This window comes from Biomphalaria glabrata, chromosome 1, assembly GCF_947242115.1.
Source record: "Biomphalaria glabrata chromosome 1, xgBioGlab47.1, whole genome shotgun sequence".
Classification (NCBI taxonomy): domain Eukaryota; kingdom Metazoa; phylum Mollusca; class Gastropoda; family Planorbidae; genus Biomphalaria; species Biomphalaria glabrata.
The window spans coordinates 12270725-12287069 of record NC_074711.1 but is presented as its reverse complement, the minus strand read 5'-3'; the positions used below and the strand labels follow the sequence as shown (position 1 = coordinate 12287069).

Here is a 16345-nt window from a genome sequence, read left to right as displayed (position 1 = left end):
GTATATATAGTATATATACTAACATAAATCTAGATTCTGATTTTTTTGGGGGGCACTAATAAATCATCATTATTATTATTAAATGACTAATCTTAGATTATTTTACATTATCATTCATTATGATATTTTTGATAGTCACTGATAGAGGACTAGTGACTAGTCCTTGTCTAGACTACATTTTTCTGTTTATTTCCTTTTAATTTTAGTTTTTGCTTGTTAATGTAATTTGTTTTTGATTTTGTTTTTCAAATTATTTTTTTCTTTTATCTATTAATCAGAATTTTTTAATGATTAGATTTGTAATCATTTCCTTTTAAGGCTTTTTTCCATTTACCACAATGACTAACTATTATGAAGTTAACTTTTTCAGTGCAAATAATTTTGATAGGAAAAATGCAAGGAGAGTAGTGTTACTAAAACTAATGTAAATAATAATACATTTTTAAATAAATTATTCCATAAATTTTAAAAATTAATTTTAAACTAAGCAGGGAAAAATTAAGTACAGTGATATAAAAATAATTCTTAAAAATATTTTTATTACTGATACTGATATACTAAACGATTTAGCTTTTTATTTATACATTTAATCCTTAAATATTGAAAAATAACAAAACTTAACACATTTTATCCTTTCAAATAATATAAAAAACTAGTCGACCGGCAGCGACTACACAGCATATGCCGCTATTTTGCAGGGCCAACCTTAGGCCACTGCAACCTACGCGACCGCAGTGGGCCCAGCACTTTTATAGGACCTGCGCTAATTTTAGGTGAATAAATTATTAAATTAAACCATTTTATAACTTATTATATTATAACAGATTTCCCGCGGCCTCCTGTCAATTTAACAGGAGGTCCTGGAAATCTCCTGAAATTGCAAAACATATGAAAAAGTCCTGGAAATATCCGGAAATTATTAAAATCTTTTGAAAACTCATACCAATCTCCTGAAATATACTGGCGAAAATTTTCTTTTTTTTTTTTTTCACTCTTAAATTACCTAGGATAACTCCCTCCGTTGAGTTGCAAAAATAAAAGAGTGATCTTTCCATTGTGTCCAAACCCTTGAGCGTGCTCTGTCGCTTCGATAGTTACTACAGAATAGATTACTCCCCCCTCCCCTTTTTTTTAAATGTGAGGTAGAAATAATTTTAAAAAAGATTGATATTGCAACGGTCCTGCCCTGCTATTTTGTGACTACATGTTCCCCCCCCCCCCCTCTTGTTTTCTCGTGGACTATCCGCAGAGTGATCTTTCCTTTACTCCTTACTACTTGTTTAAACTGTTGAGGGAAGAAGAGAATTATATATATAGATGAACAAATGCACTAAGAAATTGTATTATTCATATTTATTCTGGTCCTTTGAAAAGAAACTAAAAAAGAGGAACCACTAATACAATGTTGTCTTTTTTTTAACAAAGCTGTTTGTCCTGCATCCAATTTGCTAACAAGAACAATCACTCTGACATCTAGGGAATAAAATAGAAAAGAGAGAAATAAAAAGTTTAACATTAAAAAAGATAGTAAAATAAATATTATATACCAAGTTACTCTTTGAGAGTGATGCTGAACTCTCTTAAAAGAGTTAATTGCTTATCTGCAAATATAGCCTGTCTTGATGTTCATTATATACTGCTCTTGCTATAAATATATAAGTTATATATAATTATTGAAATGCTGGTTTGGAAATTGAACTTAATATTGTATAAAAATAGTCACTTAAAACAGTAGTTACATATTTTTTTTTTTACAAAATAGCTAAACCTTTTTTTTTCTTCTTTTTTTAGTATGCCTTTATGAAGTAAAGTTTCTAATATTATGTAATGGCAAATAAAGATTCTTTTGCATTTGAATGCAAGATATTGGATTTACATTTTGGAAATCAAAAAAGAGACTTTGTGTGGATCAAAAGCAGTGCTCAGCAGGATACCTTAGTTGCCAAATATGAGAATGGATTGCATTCAATTTTAAAAATTAAAGCTGGTGGCCATGTTTCACATTTTGTATTGGATCCAAATCTTTCCTGGTAAATTGTTTAGATTTATTTTCCTTTAAAACGAATACAGTTTTATTTTCTCCTACATGTATACAATGGAGGCACGGTGGCTGAGCGGTAAAGCGCTTGGCTTCTGAACCAGGGGTCCCGGGTTCTAATCCTGGTGAAGGCTGGGATTTTTAATTTCAGGATCTTCAGGCGCCTCTGAGTCCACCCAGCTCTTATGAGTACCTGACACTAGTTGGGGAAAAGTAAAGGCGGTTGGTCGTTGTGCTGGCCACATGACACCCTTATAACTGTAGGCCACAGAATCAGATGACCTTTACATCATCTGCCCTAAAGACCACAAGGTCTGAAAGGGGAACTTTACTTTACATGTATAGAATGATGACTTCCATGTCAGTCTTACTTCTAACATTATTTACTGAATGTATATAATGCTGTTACAAATATTGAATTGTCAATTCCAACTCGACATCAGGACCTTTAAATAAAGCATTTAAACATCTGGGATTACCTCTTTGATTCTACAGCTTTTGACAATGGCTCAACATACATTTCTCATGTAGGAAAAGATCCTTATACATGCGTTCAAATTAAAATTTTTATTTAGGAAATAGGAAAAAAGTCTTTAAAATTTGCATTACAAATTGAAAAAATGCTTTAAATTGCCATAAATCAATAATATTAAAATTTTTATTTTTTTTTCATGATCCCAAAGTCCTAGTTGTTTAATATTTTAAACAAATTTTATTTCCAGTGTTTATTGGGACGATGAAGAGGCAAGTGAAACAAGTCAAAAGTTATGTGCCCAAACCTCATCTAGGGATATTATATTATACATTGTGAATGAGGATGATGTTACGGTCTATCTCAGTATCTCTTATAGTCAAATAAAAAGTGCTGTTCAAGAACAACTTGTCAGTAAGTAAGATGCTAGACTAACATTGATATAAAATTTGTGGCTTCATCTATAGTTTTCATTTTTTGGACATTTTTTATTTTATTTATAAAACCTAAATTTAATTTGACTTATTCTTTAGCAAACATTTATTTTGAAACACAAGTTCTTTCTACTTTTATTTCTAATGTGTTTGCTAATTATTTATAAAAAAAATACTATTGCCATAAACTTAAGAAGCAAGGGAAATAATACTATCCAGTAAAAACTTTATTTATTATTTCGTGGAACATAGTGACTTGGGAACGGACATTTTGGTTGCTGAACTGAGTTTTAACTTGAGGTAGAAGATGGAATTTCAACCACAATTTAAAAAGTCTCTGAATTTATGCATTTTGTATATGAAATTTGTTAATAAGAGTAAAGCTTGTTGATCAGATTACACATAACAAACTAGTTAAATATGGTCATAGAAAAGGGAAAAATTTACCTTTCTCTTCGACATTTTTAATCCTGAATTTTTCTTCCAAGTATTTAAAAGGGACAGGGTTTTGATGACCTTGTTTTATAAATCCTTTTATTGATGATTTTTTGCATTTCAGCATTTTTGTGGCATATTGCTTGATTAGATATTCTTTCTTTGATATCAATTAGCAATTTATTGTACTTGTACATCACTCTTTTTAAACATAATTTTTTGTTTACATAACACACATGTAGATGATGAAGATCTACAATTGGTTGGTTGTGACAGAGGAAACTTCTTCCTTTGGAATGGAGAAAACAAACTTTTTTGTATGAAACTTGAAACTGGAAGCTTTGCAGAACTGAGATGCATTTTGCCATTACCCCAATCTTCCAAGGATACATCTGTGGGAACACATTTCAGAAGCTTTCAAATAATAAATGGATCTGTTGTGATATTTGATTTCTTAATTTCAGCTTTATGTATCCTTTGATTGAAGTGCATGATCAACACTTTGATAAGCTAATTCAAACAAAAATAATGTAAATAATAAGAAAGTAAACCAAAGTGCACCATATTTATTTTTGGAAAGTTTAGTTTCTAGTTGTTTATCTTGACTTAAACCAGATATTTATTCCATTGCTGCTGAAACCTGTGTCTGTCAAGTAAATTTGAAGCCCTTATCTATTGAAACAGAGTCCATCATAAGCTGGAAAATGTCTTTTGATCTCTCTGTAGTGACATTTCTACGTAAAGACTGGACCATGTTGAGTGTGAATATTTTAGGATATGGTAAACATGATCCTGAAAATGTTGTACACTTGGACAACAAAAACCATCAATCTTTTAACATGGAGTACATGAGTTACCACTTGTGTCGCTTTGGGGATGCCCCATGGAAGAGACAAGTAGTTGAACATCATATGACTTCATCAGACAGTCACACTGCTGTTGGTTTCAATGTAGAAAATAAAAAGAAGTCCAGGAAGGAGACTACCTCCAAAGAACAAAGCCATGACACTTTTAAAGTAATGTTAACACTGCCTGAAGATGGGCAAAAAAGTGATTGGAGCTTAGTTAGGATGGAGGCATCCTCCAGTATTTTAACATTGCTTATAAAGAAACCTTCCAATGTTTATGGTGGCAATAGCAGACTGACAGTTTGCTTTGCAAATTTTACTGACAAAACAGTAAAACTGTATGAGTAAGTATCTAAGGATCTATTTTTCATATTAGAACTATATTTTCTTTTTCAAATTTTGATTTTGACAGCTTTTTTTATTTGTTTAAAGTGAAGGTGGTAAATCATTTGTAGTACTGTCAGAGAGACCATCTTGTTCCCATCTTCTTTTATCTGATGATTGTTTGAAATTTATTTCACCATTTGGGGATTTACAAAAAGATCAACTCATTTCATGGGTAATTTTTTTGTTACAAGATTTGTTCTGTTTTAAAAAAAATAATTTCAATAACAATTAAGAAATATTTTAACTAATGCTTTTTGTTTAATTTTTTTTATACTCACAAGAATCAAACTTTTCAAATGTACAGATGATGTCCTACAGTGGTCCACCTGGTGCTGATAGCCTTTGTCAAGCTAATCAGTGGACACGAACATCTGTACCATTACAAGCAATTGAGGCCAGTTTGCAGCAAAGACAGATGGACATCTTGACATTTTACTTCAAGTCCAAACAGGATTGTTAGTTTTTTTTTAAAGTTATGTTTTGACAACCCTAATATAACAATATTTTTATTGTAGAAATTCAACAATATCTATGTTTTCAATATTACTTAAATTGTTTTATTTAAGTAGAAATTGTTTTTGCATTCTAAAGCAGATATATATGTAGCAATATTCTTAAATTCTCTATTAAATAATTTTTTTATTTGTAACTAATAATCATTAACTTAAAAAAAAGTAAAATATTACTCATAATAAATAGTACTAAATTATTCTAGCTCATCATCACTATTCTCACAGTGTTTAGTTTGTCGTCTCACCATCTTCATGGCACTGGGCTGGCAAGTGACATCAGACAAATACAAGACACATTAAATCTAGTCACTACAACTATTTTAACAAATCTGCAGGAGCCTCAAGCAAAAATATTTCTAGAAAGACTATTGTCTGTTACTTTGGAGTTTATATATAGTCTCCTTGAAGACGCCAGGCAATACCATCTTGTGAGCTATATTTTTTTTTATATATCTTTTTCATAAAGCTTATATCAACTCACTTTGTCTGTCTGTCTTTCTGTAGGGTAAAAAATTTGTACACATTATTTCTTGTATTTAGCTGAAATTTTGCACAATTATTTCACAACTGGTCCAGACAAGTGATAGAATCATATCACATTGAGAAAGCTAAAAGCTAAACAAAAATTATTGGTAAAAATATTTCTAGGTGTCAGACATACAATTACCTGACTGATCCAAATCAATTGATACAATTACACTTAATGTAAGCTTTGTTTTTTTTTAAAGTATTTTTAAAATGATTTTCTTGTTTAAACTTTATGTCTCTCTGAATTCTAGAAATCTTTTAGGGAGGTAATATAAACAAAGCCTATTGATTTCTGTATTGAAGGATTAATAAAGGTATTAATTACAACATATTCACTCTTTAGAACTGGGTTACTTGAAGACGTCCTCAAAATAATAAAATTGGATGCCCAGTCTTTAGATCCTTGGTTTGGTTAGTCTCTCAAGTGCTGTCACCACTCAGCCTACACAAACCTATCAGAACTAAGCTAATGGCCACATAGATGGTTGAACTTCACTCTTGTCTATCAATTTCAAAAAGTTTTTTAAACGAAGTTTTGATAAATTCATTTTCATTCATTCATTACTGAGCGCCTAAAGGCAGCACGGAAAACCTTCCCCCAGAACCCCACCATCACCACCTGGTCCACAAATGAGATTTGATCATAACACTCTAAGCATGCTATAAGCATGAAAGTAGCGCTATATAAAAATCTATAAATTTATTCATTTGTATGTGTTAGGGTTAGGATTACATTGAAACAAAACAACTTATTACATTGAATAGTTTGTGGGGTTGAGTGAAATAAACTACTTGGCTACGTATCAAGGGGCTCTAGTTCAAATCCAACTCAAGCTGAGTTGTGCTTGCTGAGCTTCTCCCAGATACCCCTCCCCCCATTAGTTTCATAAAAAAGATTGTCATGCTATGACATGAAAAATTTTAGATAACAATATTCTAGAATCTAGCTCACACAATTAATATCATGTAAAGACTCATATTATCAGGATAATATATGTAAAAGAAACATTTTTTGTTTATTGTTGTATGAAACTGTGCCATACATTTTTCTTAAGTCTGACATTTTACTGGTGTTTTAAAAATGAAGAGGGTTATTTTTGTGTGTGTGTGTTATTTTTAATATTAAATTGAATTCTATTCTGATAAAAACTTTGCCTTTCTTTATTTAGACTAACCCTGATAAAGAAATAGAAATACAAGAAGCATGCACTATTCTGGTGTCCTACATGCCTTCTTTAAGAAAATCAATGTTAGCTCTTCAATATAAAAAGTTGCAGTCAAGTTTATCTTATCAGGATTCAGATCTTGTGAAAAAGCAGTCCTTCAATAAAGACAATAGTAAGGTAGGTTGTATTCAAGATGTTATCCTGATTATGTTATATTTATAGTTTAATGAATATTTATCACAGACACCTCAGAGGGTTAGGTTAAACAATGCAACATCTAACACACATATACTTAACACAGGAGTGCCACAAGGGGCTGTGTCATTGCTATTGTGGTACATTTTATACACAAATGATTTTCAGTCTGATAGTTCTTTTTGCTTCTTTAAAAGTTAACTGATGATGTGGCTCAGTTGTAAATAATTACACCAGAGAAATTAAAAACATTGAAAAATATTGTAATGATAATTTTTAATAATAAATGTTAAAAAAACCCAAAGAAATGATAATCGACCTTTGTAAGGAAAAGAAGGAAAGAACATCGAAAAAGTGCAAACTTTTAAATACCTTGACAATAAATTAAATACTGATTATATCACCATAAAAGGTTAAGATTACTAAGAAAAATGTCCTCCTTCAAAAAAGCCTTGTCAGTGTTTTACCATGCTCACATACACAGTATTTTTACTTTCAATATCACTGTCTGGTATGGAATATACATCCCAATCCCAGTGGGGCTACAGGCCATGAAAGGCTCTGGCTTGTCTCAGCAAATCTCTCCATTCAGATCTCTCCAGGGCCTTTCGTCTCCATGCTTGTACCCCAATCTGTTGTAGATCTGCCTCCACATCATCGATCCATCATATTCGTGGTCTGCCTTTGGTTCACCTGTCTTTTGATTTTTGCCATTACAAAAGTTTTGCTACTCAATTCTCTGACATTTTAAAAGTTGATCTCCCAAACGTAGTCTGTTCATTTTTATTTCAGTCACAATAGGTGGGCCTTCATACAATTGATAAATATCATGGTTAGTGCGTGTCCACCACCCAGTTTCCTTTTATACAAAGTTATAGATTTTCCTAAGTATTTTGCATTAAGGCAATCTGAACATTAAAAATAAAAATAAATTTCATTCATATTCATAAAATCCTAAATGCTGCTATTAAGGTCATTGGCAACAAACCCCATTTGGACAACTATTTAAGAAAAATATTTATGAGCTAAAAAGAATTTTAAAATAAAAAACACCCTCTAGGTTAGGATTTTGACATTTGACCATTAGACAGAATATACAAGACACTGAATAAAAAAACAAACAGACAAAAAAAAACTCCTTCATTCCCCTGGCAATCAAATCATTCAATTCAACTATCTGATAGAAACTTTTCACATGTAATGTTTAAGTGTGCATGAATGGTGCATGAAATAATTGTAATTAGTTTTATAGCAGTTTATAATTTTTCTTGATGCATAAATTAAATTACTTTTTTTCAGGCTTCTGTTGAGAATGCAATAAAAGAAAATAGATGTTCTCATCATCAAGCACATCTAATGTCCCAGGATAATATTCAGAATTTTCACTTCCGTGATTTGGTCAATGATGTATTAAAAATTGTTCAATATCATTTGGAGAAAAATGATATTTCTAGTTGTCAACAAATTCTTAACAATTTGGTAAAGACTAAAGATTTTTTATTTGTATAAATAAATAACTAAATAAATAAATTATTTGCATATTATTTTTAAAAAATAAATTCTAATTATTGCATGAGTATTTTTACATAAGTATGAAGCTGGAAACTTTTTGAAATTCATGTCAAAACTTTTTCTAATGTTAAACTCTTACTAGGGTTGTAATGTAAGCAGTATCCTGTGGTCACTGTTCCAGTATAACAACAGCAGAACTCAGCAGAAGTATTTGACTAGCCAACTGTCTGCTGCAGCAGCATTAAACCCTTCTCAACGTCAGCTAGTTTATTTTCTGGATCAGTTGTATCAGGCTTATCCATCTGAGTCTTTCACTCTGGCTGTGAAAAATAAAACTGTTTTGCGGTATTTTATAAATTTAAATAAATTTAACTTTATATTTTTTAGATCTCATTGTTATACCTATTTTGTTGACAAGCTTTTTAATGTATAACTTTTGATTAGTAATATATTTCTGTATAAGAAATTATCTTTACTTTTTTCTTCAGAGTTTGGGGAGATAAAGATCCTATTAGCAAATTGGTCAAAGCAAAAGATGCAGCAATATTATCACATTGTGGAGAAATTTCACCAGTTTCCTCTCTAGATATTGAGACACCTGGAAAAGAACTTTATGTGGCTGTCAATCTAGCTTGGGTCTCACAATGGTCACAAGAAATGAGAAAGTCTGTTCTCACTGATGCTCATTTTATTAGTTCAGGTTCTTTGTGCTTACATTTGTTTTCAATGCTTTAATTTAAACTTGTATATTCAGACACAGTTTTAAAAGCATTAATTAATGAATATAGAATTAAGTGTTAAAGAATATAGATCTATATACTACTTTTGTACAGTAGGTAGTCATCTACAGAGCTTGAAACAATAGTAATACATATTATTGTATACTTTCTTTCTTAGCCAGCTTTTAAATATGAAGCCAAAATTTCAACTGATAATATTTTTAGTATTGACAACTTTCTTTTTTTTTTACTAGTATTAAAATTGTTAATTGTTTCTTGACTTCTGATTATTGATGAATATGTATTGAGCAAGGTACTAGATAAAAATGTTGCTAAAGATTTGTTTTAATAATGGAATGTCTTTTAGAACATGCAGAGGATTTCATGGAAGTTTTGAAAGCAGATCCTGATTCATCTTGGCAATTTCTTATGTCACATAACTTGATTGGTATATTATTACCTCTTATGGAATCAACCAAAGCAGATGATACATTTCCTTGGCCAGATGATGCTACAGACTTTTTAAAATTGGGATGGTCTCATTTCCAGAAGGAGATGGCTAAACAACTTCTAAGGTATTTCGTTACTTGCAGTCTTCTCAAGTTTTCTTATTGTCTAAGATTTTTTTTGTAGACAGTCCCAAAGAAAAATGTGCTTTGAAATTAAGATTAATATTTAAAATTATTTTATGATTTGAATGAAATATTGACATTTAAACCTAACTATATTGTTTAACATTTCAAGATATCTGTATGCTGAAACTTTTTGAACTCTTTCTCTCCTAATTGATGATACCATCATCTATTTTGCCCCATTCTCACAGCCTAATCAATGGTATTATAGTTGATGCTTAAATAGTCAATGGCTTTTTAAAATTTTCTCCCAAAATGTTTTTAATTGCTTATAATTTAATCTTTATCATATATATAAAATATTATGGAGCTAAATTTAAACTTTTACTGTTTACTTCATTCTCTTCAGATTAAAAAAGTTAAATCTAGAATTGATGGTTCAACAAAAAAAGGATTTGTTTGAGCTTCTTCCTTTGGTTGGAGGCCCCATGCAGAAGTCTCACCCCTTTAACTACTCAGGGCAGATATTTCTAAAGCAGCACCACATTGATACTATCACACAGTTTGTTAGTGCTGGCTTACAATTACCTTTCTGGATGTACTGTACAATGCACAGGTACCAGAACATTTGGTCTTAAATTTTAATTCAATTTGTCTCTTAGTATTCTACAGTGCAGTTTTCATTATTTTTTCTCAAATACTGTTTAAAAAATTAAATTAATGACCGTTTTTTTGTTTTTGGTATCATTGCTGAGCTTTCAGTTTTTAGACCAGCTAACATATATAAATATTTTCTTCTAGTATAAACCCAAGTGAATTAAACATCAATCATGGTGGAACATGGTTTCCTGTGTTTCAAGCATTTTATTCTATTCCCAGGCAGCCAAAAGGTTTATATGGTTTATATATTAGGTTAATATAAAAGTTAGTTTCCTTTTATTTATATTTTTATGTATGTTATTTAACATTTATTCCTTTTTTTTTAGCATTTTATTGCTTTTTATAATTGTTCGTTTTTTATTTGTAGATAAGAATATTCTATTGTCAGCAAGTTTATTGGCTGCTGCAGACCTGTGGTCCTTGTCACCCGAAGAAGTTACAATTGAAAAAATGCTAGAAAAGAATCAAGGCATAGCTGCTGTTGGGACACTGTGTTACATGACTGAGGTGGTTAAAATGTTGGATGCTTTATTTATTATCTTGAAAGTTGATTCTCAGTTTGATTTTATGTTTATATTGAAAATGTACAAATATATAACTATTTATTTCTAGGGATTGCCTAGTTTAACCTCAGCATCTCTGAAAAAGAGCCTTCAACAATATCCACAACTTCTATCAGCCCTTACAATTGATGGGATTGAAACATTATCTAAATATAATGCTAGTGTCTATCAACTACTAGTCGTAAGTATTTATTGTTAAAATCTCTCTATTCTATGCCTATTTTATCTTTAAAGAACCATAAACTGTCAACTTTTTTGACAAATTTGTATAATTAATTTTGTATTTTTTGAAGGGATCATCACTATTTGACCTCAGGAGATTGTTTGGCTGGCAGACAACAAATACTTTTGCTGGTGAAGGTACTTTTTTTATTTCTTGGACCAAAATTATCTTTAAGAAGCAAATAAAAAAGCAATAAAATAATGATTTGATAATTTTAGAAAAGGATTTTTCTATTAAAAAAGAATGTTTTCCCTTATAAATTATTTTGGTTGTAGTCAGTTATTAATTTGGCATTCAATTAAAAATCTTTAAAATGGAGAAAATTTCTTTATCATGTGATGCTATTAAAATTTTTCTTTACTATAGATTATTCTCTTTTTTAAACAATTACATTTTATTTCATTAAGTAAATTGAATTTTGGCTCTTGTTTTCTTAGATAGCCCAAAAATAATGCCACACTTTTCGGAGCCTCAGCAGACTGCATTACATTCAAGACATCATAAACTTTCATTTCCTTATTATCTCAAACATGGTCGACCTGTTTATGCATATTTATCTTTTTTATCTGAAGAGCTGGATAGAAGTGAAGTTTCTTTATCACAAAAAAGGTAAAAGGCTAAAAAATATTAATATTTTAAGACTTTTTATCACATTGTTTTTTTTTATCATTTAAACTGCAACAATAAAAATACTAAAAATGTAAATTTGCTAAATCATAGAATTCACCAAGCTTGTGGGGCGTCATTGTGGATTGCTTGCCAAAACTTTAACACCCCATCCATTACAAGTGCTTGCGTTATCTTTGTTGAGCTTCTGGGTCAAGACAGTGCTCATGTTCGTACAATGTTGAATGTTGGTCGCATACTTCTAACCCACAAACATAAATGTGTTGGTGGATCAGCAGAATCAAGACAGGAGCAACTTAAAACAGTTGTATCTGATATTGGTAAGCCTGAAGATAAATCATAGATTCGAACAGATTTTTGTTTAATTAAAAGAAAAGCTCTTAATGTTTATTTTACTTAAAATAAAGTTAAGATTTATACATTTATTTCTTTTATTTCTAGTGTCTGACTTGCTGGCCTGTGTGCGAAGCAGTCGACATTATGGGAACAAATTAGTTCGGTCATTAGAGGCTGCCATTGAAGAGGAAATAAAACTTGAAGTTATTGGAAGGTAAGTTTATTTTGCATAATTTTTAGCCAGTGTTCATAGAGAATTCTACAATCCTGCCTATTCTTTTTACTTTCTGCTCTTTAATGAAGTTATCATATTTTTCAAGAAAAACTAAACTGCAAATTAAAATATCTTTTAAAGTAAATTATTTGGGTATCTTTTCAATAATAATATAGTTAGTATATTGTTAATTTAAAAAAATTATATTGCTTGAAAAATCTATACATAATGATTATTTAAACTATTTATATGCAAAGCTTTCACATTTTAACATTTTTATATGTAGATGCTCATACGAGGCTGCTCTCAAATGGATGATAGTTTTGATGTTGTGTGAACAGTTGTCATTGCCTCTGTCTACCTGCTTCTTGAAGGCTTGCGCTGAGACTGACAACTGGCTGATGTTTGTTTGGTTTTCTCAGCTACACCAGTACCCAACTCATCAGGTCCAAACAGTTTTGTGTACTTTTTATATTCAATCGTGATAAAACTGTAAGTTTAACTACTGGTTTGCAGTGACAGATAAAGCTGTTTTCCTCAAAACAACCACTTGCTTTAAACTAGTTTTTTTAGCCTTGATTAAATAAAAGCTAAACTGTTTTTTTAGCTTCTGTCTAATTTAGGCTAAACTTTTTTTAGCCATGTTCTAATATAAGCTTAACTGTTTTTTAGCCGTGGTCTAATCTAAACTAAATTGTTTTTAGTCTTGGTCTAATCTAAACTGTTTTTTTAGCTTGGTCTAATTTAGGCTAAACTGTTTTTTTTAGCCTTAGTCTAATCTAAGCCAAGCTGTTTTTTTAGCTTTGGTCTAATCTATGCAAAACTGTTTTTTAGCCTTGGTCTAATCTAAGATTGCTATATTTGCCTACCTATGCTCCTGTGATTGCTGAAGTTAGCATCAGAATTACCGGGTACTTATTAATTTCTGTCTGATTAAGTGTAACTTGATCTGTGACCTTGTGAATAACTTTGTGCAAAAACAAAATATTTTTTTTATTATATCTTACTTCTAGCTAGAAATTGGTTTTGCCAACTTTTGTTTTGTACAAAAGATTTTAATCTTTGCATAAGTTCTGTAATCATGCTATAATCCACACACAAAAGCAGTGTGGTTGATATAAAATATGTTAATCATCATTATTCAATATTTTTAGCTTCAGAATCTTCTTCAATCTTTCCGAAGCCCAAATCTTAGAGACCATTTGCATTATGTGATTAATAATGCAGACAGTAGATGGTTCTCTACGTCCTCTGCCTCCTCATCTAACAGAAATGCTGCTAGTGAAAAGAAATCTAGTGTCACTCAGAGGTCATTTTTATATAGCAAAATTGGAGTCCAAAAAAGTAGAGATAGAGGTAGTACAATATTGTCTTCAATTCTATTTTTTTTTGAAGTACTAAAAAAGGAAAAAAATATATAATGCAGCTATAGTAAAGAAAAATTTAGAATACAACCTATAGCAAAGTATGTCACTTTTTCTTCAAGTTTGATCATTTATAAATGTTTAAAATTCTCTTCTAGCCAGCACTAGTAGTGATGAAGAGGATGACAAGTTAGGAAAGGCCAGCATGTCATCATTTACTTCCAGACTCAAGCAGTCAGAATTTAATGGTACTGTTTACCCATTTTGAGACATGCATTTTGATGATCTTTTTTGGCATTGTTTAAAGGCAATGTTCCAATCCACATGTGTTTTTACTGAAGCATTGATAAGAAGTTCTGATGAATTTGTCTGTTCTTATTAACAGATTGTGAAATGCAAGAATCCACAGCACCTGATGATGTATTCCGAATGCTGTTTTATTGTCAGTCAATGCCATCGAAATGGAGATGTCTGCTATCTGCTGCAATTGCGCTTCGTAATCCTCTTTTTGCTGAATTAGCAGCTTGTAGTGTATGTGTTTTTTTTTTATCTTCATAATACTATATAATGCATTTAATTTTGACAAACATGATTGTAGCTCATAACAATTTCAAAAACAAAACAGATTTGGAACATAGTTTATATACACATATAGAATATTGTTAAATCTTTAAATTTATGGTGACTGGAATATTCAAATTATTTTATTTATGTCATTTTCCTTCAACACTAAAATGAGTTAAATCCAAAACACACATGACATGTATGATTCATTTCATCTATTCACTGTATGTCTAGGGTTGTCCTGCTCTTCCAAGTATTTGTGGTTGGTTACTGGCTTCTATGCCATCAGAGACCAAGCAGTCTTTTATCAACAAGCATGGTCAGAATGTGAGCAAATGGACAATAGATCAACTACATGCACTGATTGAAACCGTCTTGATGTTGGGTCTTGAAGATTCACTTGCAACAGCATTTATAATTCTACAGCCTGTAAGTTTCCCAAGATTAGTCTGAATCAATACAAATTTAGGGTGATAAAAGTTGGCATGTTACCCCAGGGCCGGTCTTAGGCCACTGCAACCTATGTGGCTGCAGTGGTCCCCGCACTTTTTTAGGCCCCGCGCGAATATAGATCTAAATCTATCTCAACCTCTTAAAAAAAAACAAAAGCGATATTTTGCTAGTCGATAGTAATCTAAAAAGCATATCTGAATGTTTATCGGCTTTTTGTTGGTAAATTACTATCTACTGTAGATGGCTCGTAGAGATAATTTGACTGTGATTTTGTACTTAGTAAAGTATGAATAAAATGCAAAGACGTATTTATTTTCTAATACAAAATCTTAATTTTCACTTATTATCCTTAACCCCGAATAGGCCCCGCGAAATCCGTTTCGCATAGGGCCCCACAATCTGTAGGACTGGCCCTGTGTTACCCTATAATTATTACCATTAAAACACAAAAGCAAAATGCACATATTCTTCATTTATACTCTTCAAAATGTCTGATCACATTAAGGTACATGTGGAGGGGGATATTATCTGGGAAAAAGTTTCCATTCTACTTTTAGTTATTAATAAAGAAAGTATCAATACATGCAAAAAGCTTGAATGTACTTCTGGAAGATGGTTATGTGTGAGCCACAGAAACAGATGACCTTAACATAATTTGCCCTCTACATCCGAAATGGAAATTTACTTCTTTTTTTTTTACTGGAAGATGAGGAATAGACATGAAGCATCCTGTGTTTTCAAATCTCTTTGCACTAGCCCTGATTGAGAGCAACTAACCACTTTGTCCAGTTTGTTGTTACTGTTAAATAATGGGTGTGAAATTGTAAAAGTTACCAACTACTGAGTTTGTCTGTACAAGGTTTGTGTTGAAATGTTATAGTTTCTTGCAGTGGAAAATTGATGTATTTTATGTGAAGTCTTGAGATTAGGGATCAGGCACGATAGTTATTTTATGATATAACCTTTTATTTTGTGTGTGTGTGTGGTCCAGCTCAATATTTTGGATGTTAAAGATTTACAATGAAATGTTTACCCTTCAATTAGTTCATTTTTTTTTTTTTGAGTCCACACCAGATGTAGAGTTTTCAATATTTTAAACAATGACTGTGTCACCTGCAATTGGTATCAAATTGTATCATTTTTCTGGCTTTTTTTATCACTGTTGTTTAAATCTGCATCTCTTGAGTGCTTATGTCTCTAGTTCTTCAAGTCTGCTCACTTTGACGTGTTGTAAGGGATTTATTAAAAAAAAAAATTTGATGTAGAATCCTTCTAACTTTACAAATATTTAAAGGAAATAATTTTTTAATCATCCAATGTGATTGTATTTTTTTTATTCAATTTGATTTTGAACATTTATAAATTGAAGACTAAATTATTTGGGCTACTAGTGTTTTACAAGATTAAAAACATCTACTTCATACTGACATTTACTATGAATACATGGGGCTGCATATGAATGAGAATAACAATTTTAAGGGAGATTATAGTTGTAGTTTAATGTCTTATTTTTGTTCTACAAT

The 16345-nt window shown here is 31.0% G+C and overlaps 1 protein-coding gene across 5 annotated transcripts in view; it reads left to right on the top strand.

Moving 5' to 3' along the window:
* LOC106061175 (spatacsin-like) overlaps positions 1-16345 on the top strand; it is a 28404-nt gene that overhangs the window by 164 nt on the left and 11895 nt on the right. For 2 of the 5 annotated variants that reach the window (XM_056022277.1, XM_056022262.1), the window contains exons 2-27: positions 657-773; positions 1792-2030; positions 2761-2924; positions 3622-3849; positions 3995-4571; positions 4660-4786; positions 4919-5069; positions 5352-5554; positions 6824-6997; positions 8315-8494; positions 8670-8872; positions 9016-9227; positions 9614-9821; positions 10228-10434; positions 10620-10708; positions 10846-10985; positions 11091-11222; positions 11335-11401; positions 11702-11873; positions 11985-12211; positions 12333-12441; positions 12728-12887; positions 13596-13797; positions 13964-14053; positions 14191-14336; positions 14604-14798. In XM_056022277.1, coding sequence (XP_055878252.1) covers positions 1828-2030; positions 2761-2924; positions 3622-3849; positions 3995-4571; positions 4660-4786; positions 4919-5069; positions 5352-5554; positions 6824-6997; positions 8315-8494; positions 8670-8872; positions 9016-9227; positions 9614-9821; positions 10228-10434; positions 10620-10708; positions 10846-10985; positions 11091-11222; positions 11335-11401; positions 11702-11873; positions 11985-12211; positions 12333-12441; positions 12728-12887; positions 13596-13797; positions 13964-14053; positions 14191-14336; positions 14604-14798 — 4566 coding nt within the window. In that variant the 5' untranslated portion in view covers positions 657-773; positions 1792-1827. Of the gene's footprint in view, positions 1-656; positions 774-1791; positions 2031-2760; positions 2925-3621; positions 3850-3994; positions 4572-4659; positions 4787-4918; positions 5070-5351; positions 5555-6823; positions 6998-8314; positions 8495-8669; positions 8873-9015; positions 9228-9613; positions 9822-10227; positions 10435-10619; positions 10709-10845; positions 10986-11090; positions 11223-11334; positions 11402-11701; positions 11874-11984; positions 12212-12332; positions 12442-12727; positions 12888-13595; positions 13798-13963; positions 14054-14190; positions 14337-14603; positions 14799-16345 lie in introns of those variants that run through there. The other 3 variants (XM_056022283.1, XM_056022269.1, XM_056022287.1) reach the window with 2 other exon arrangements.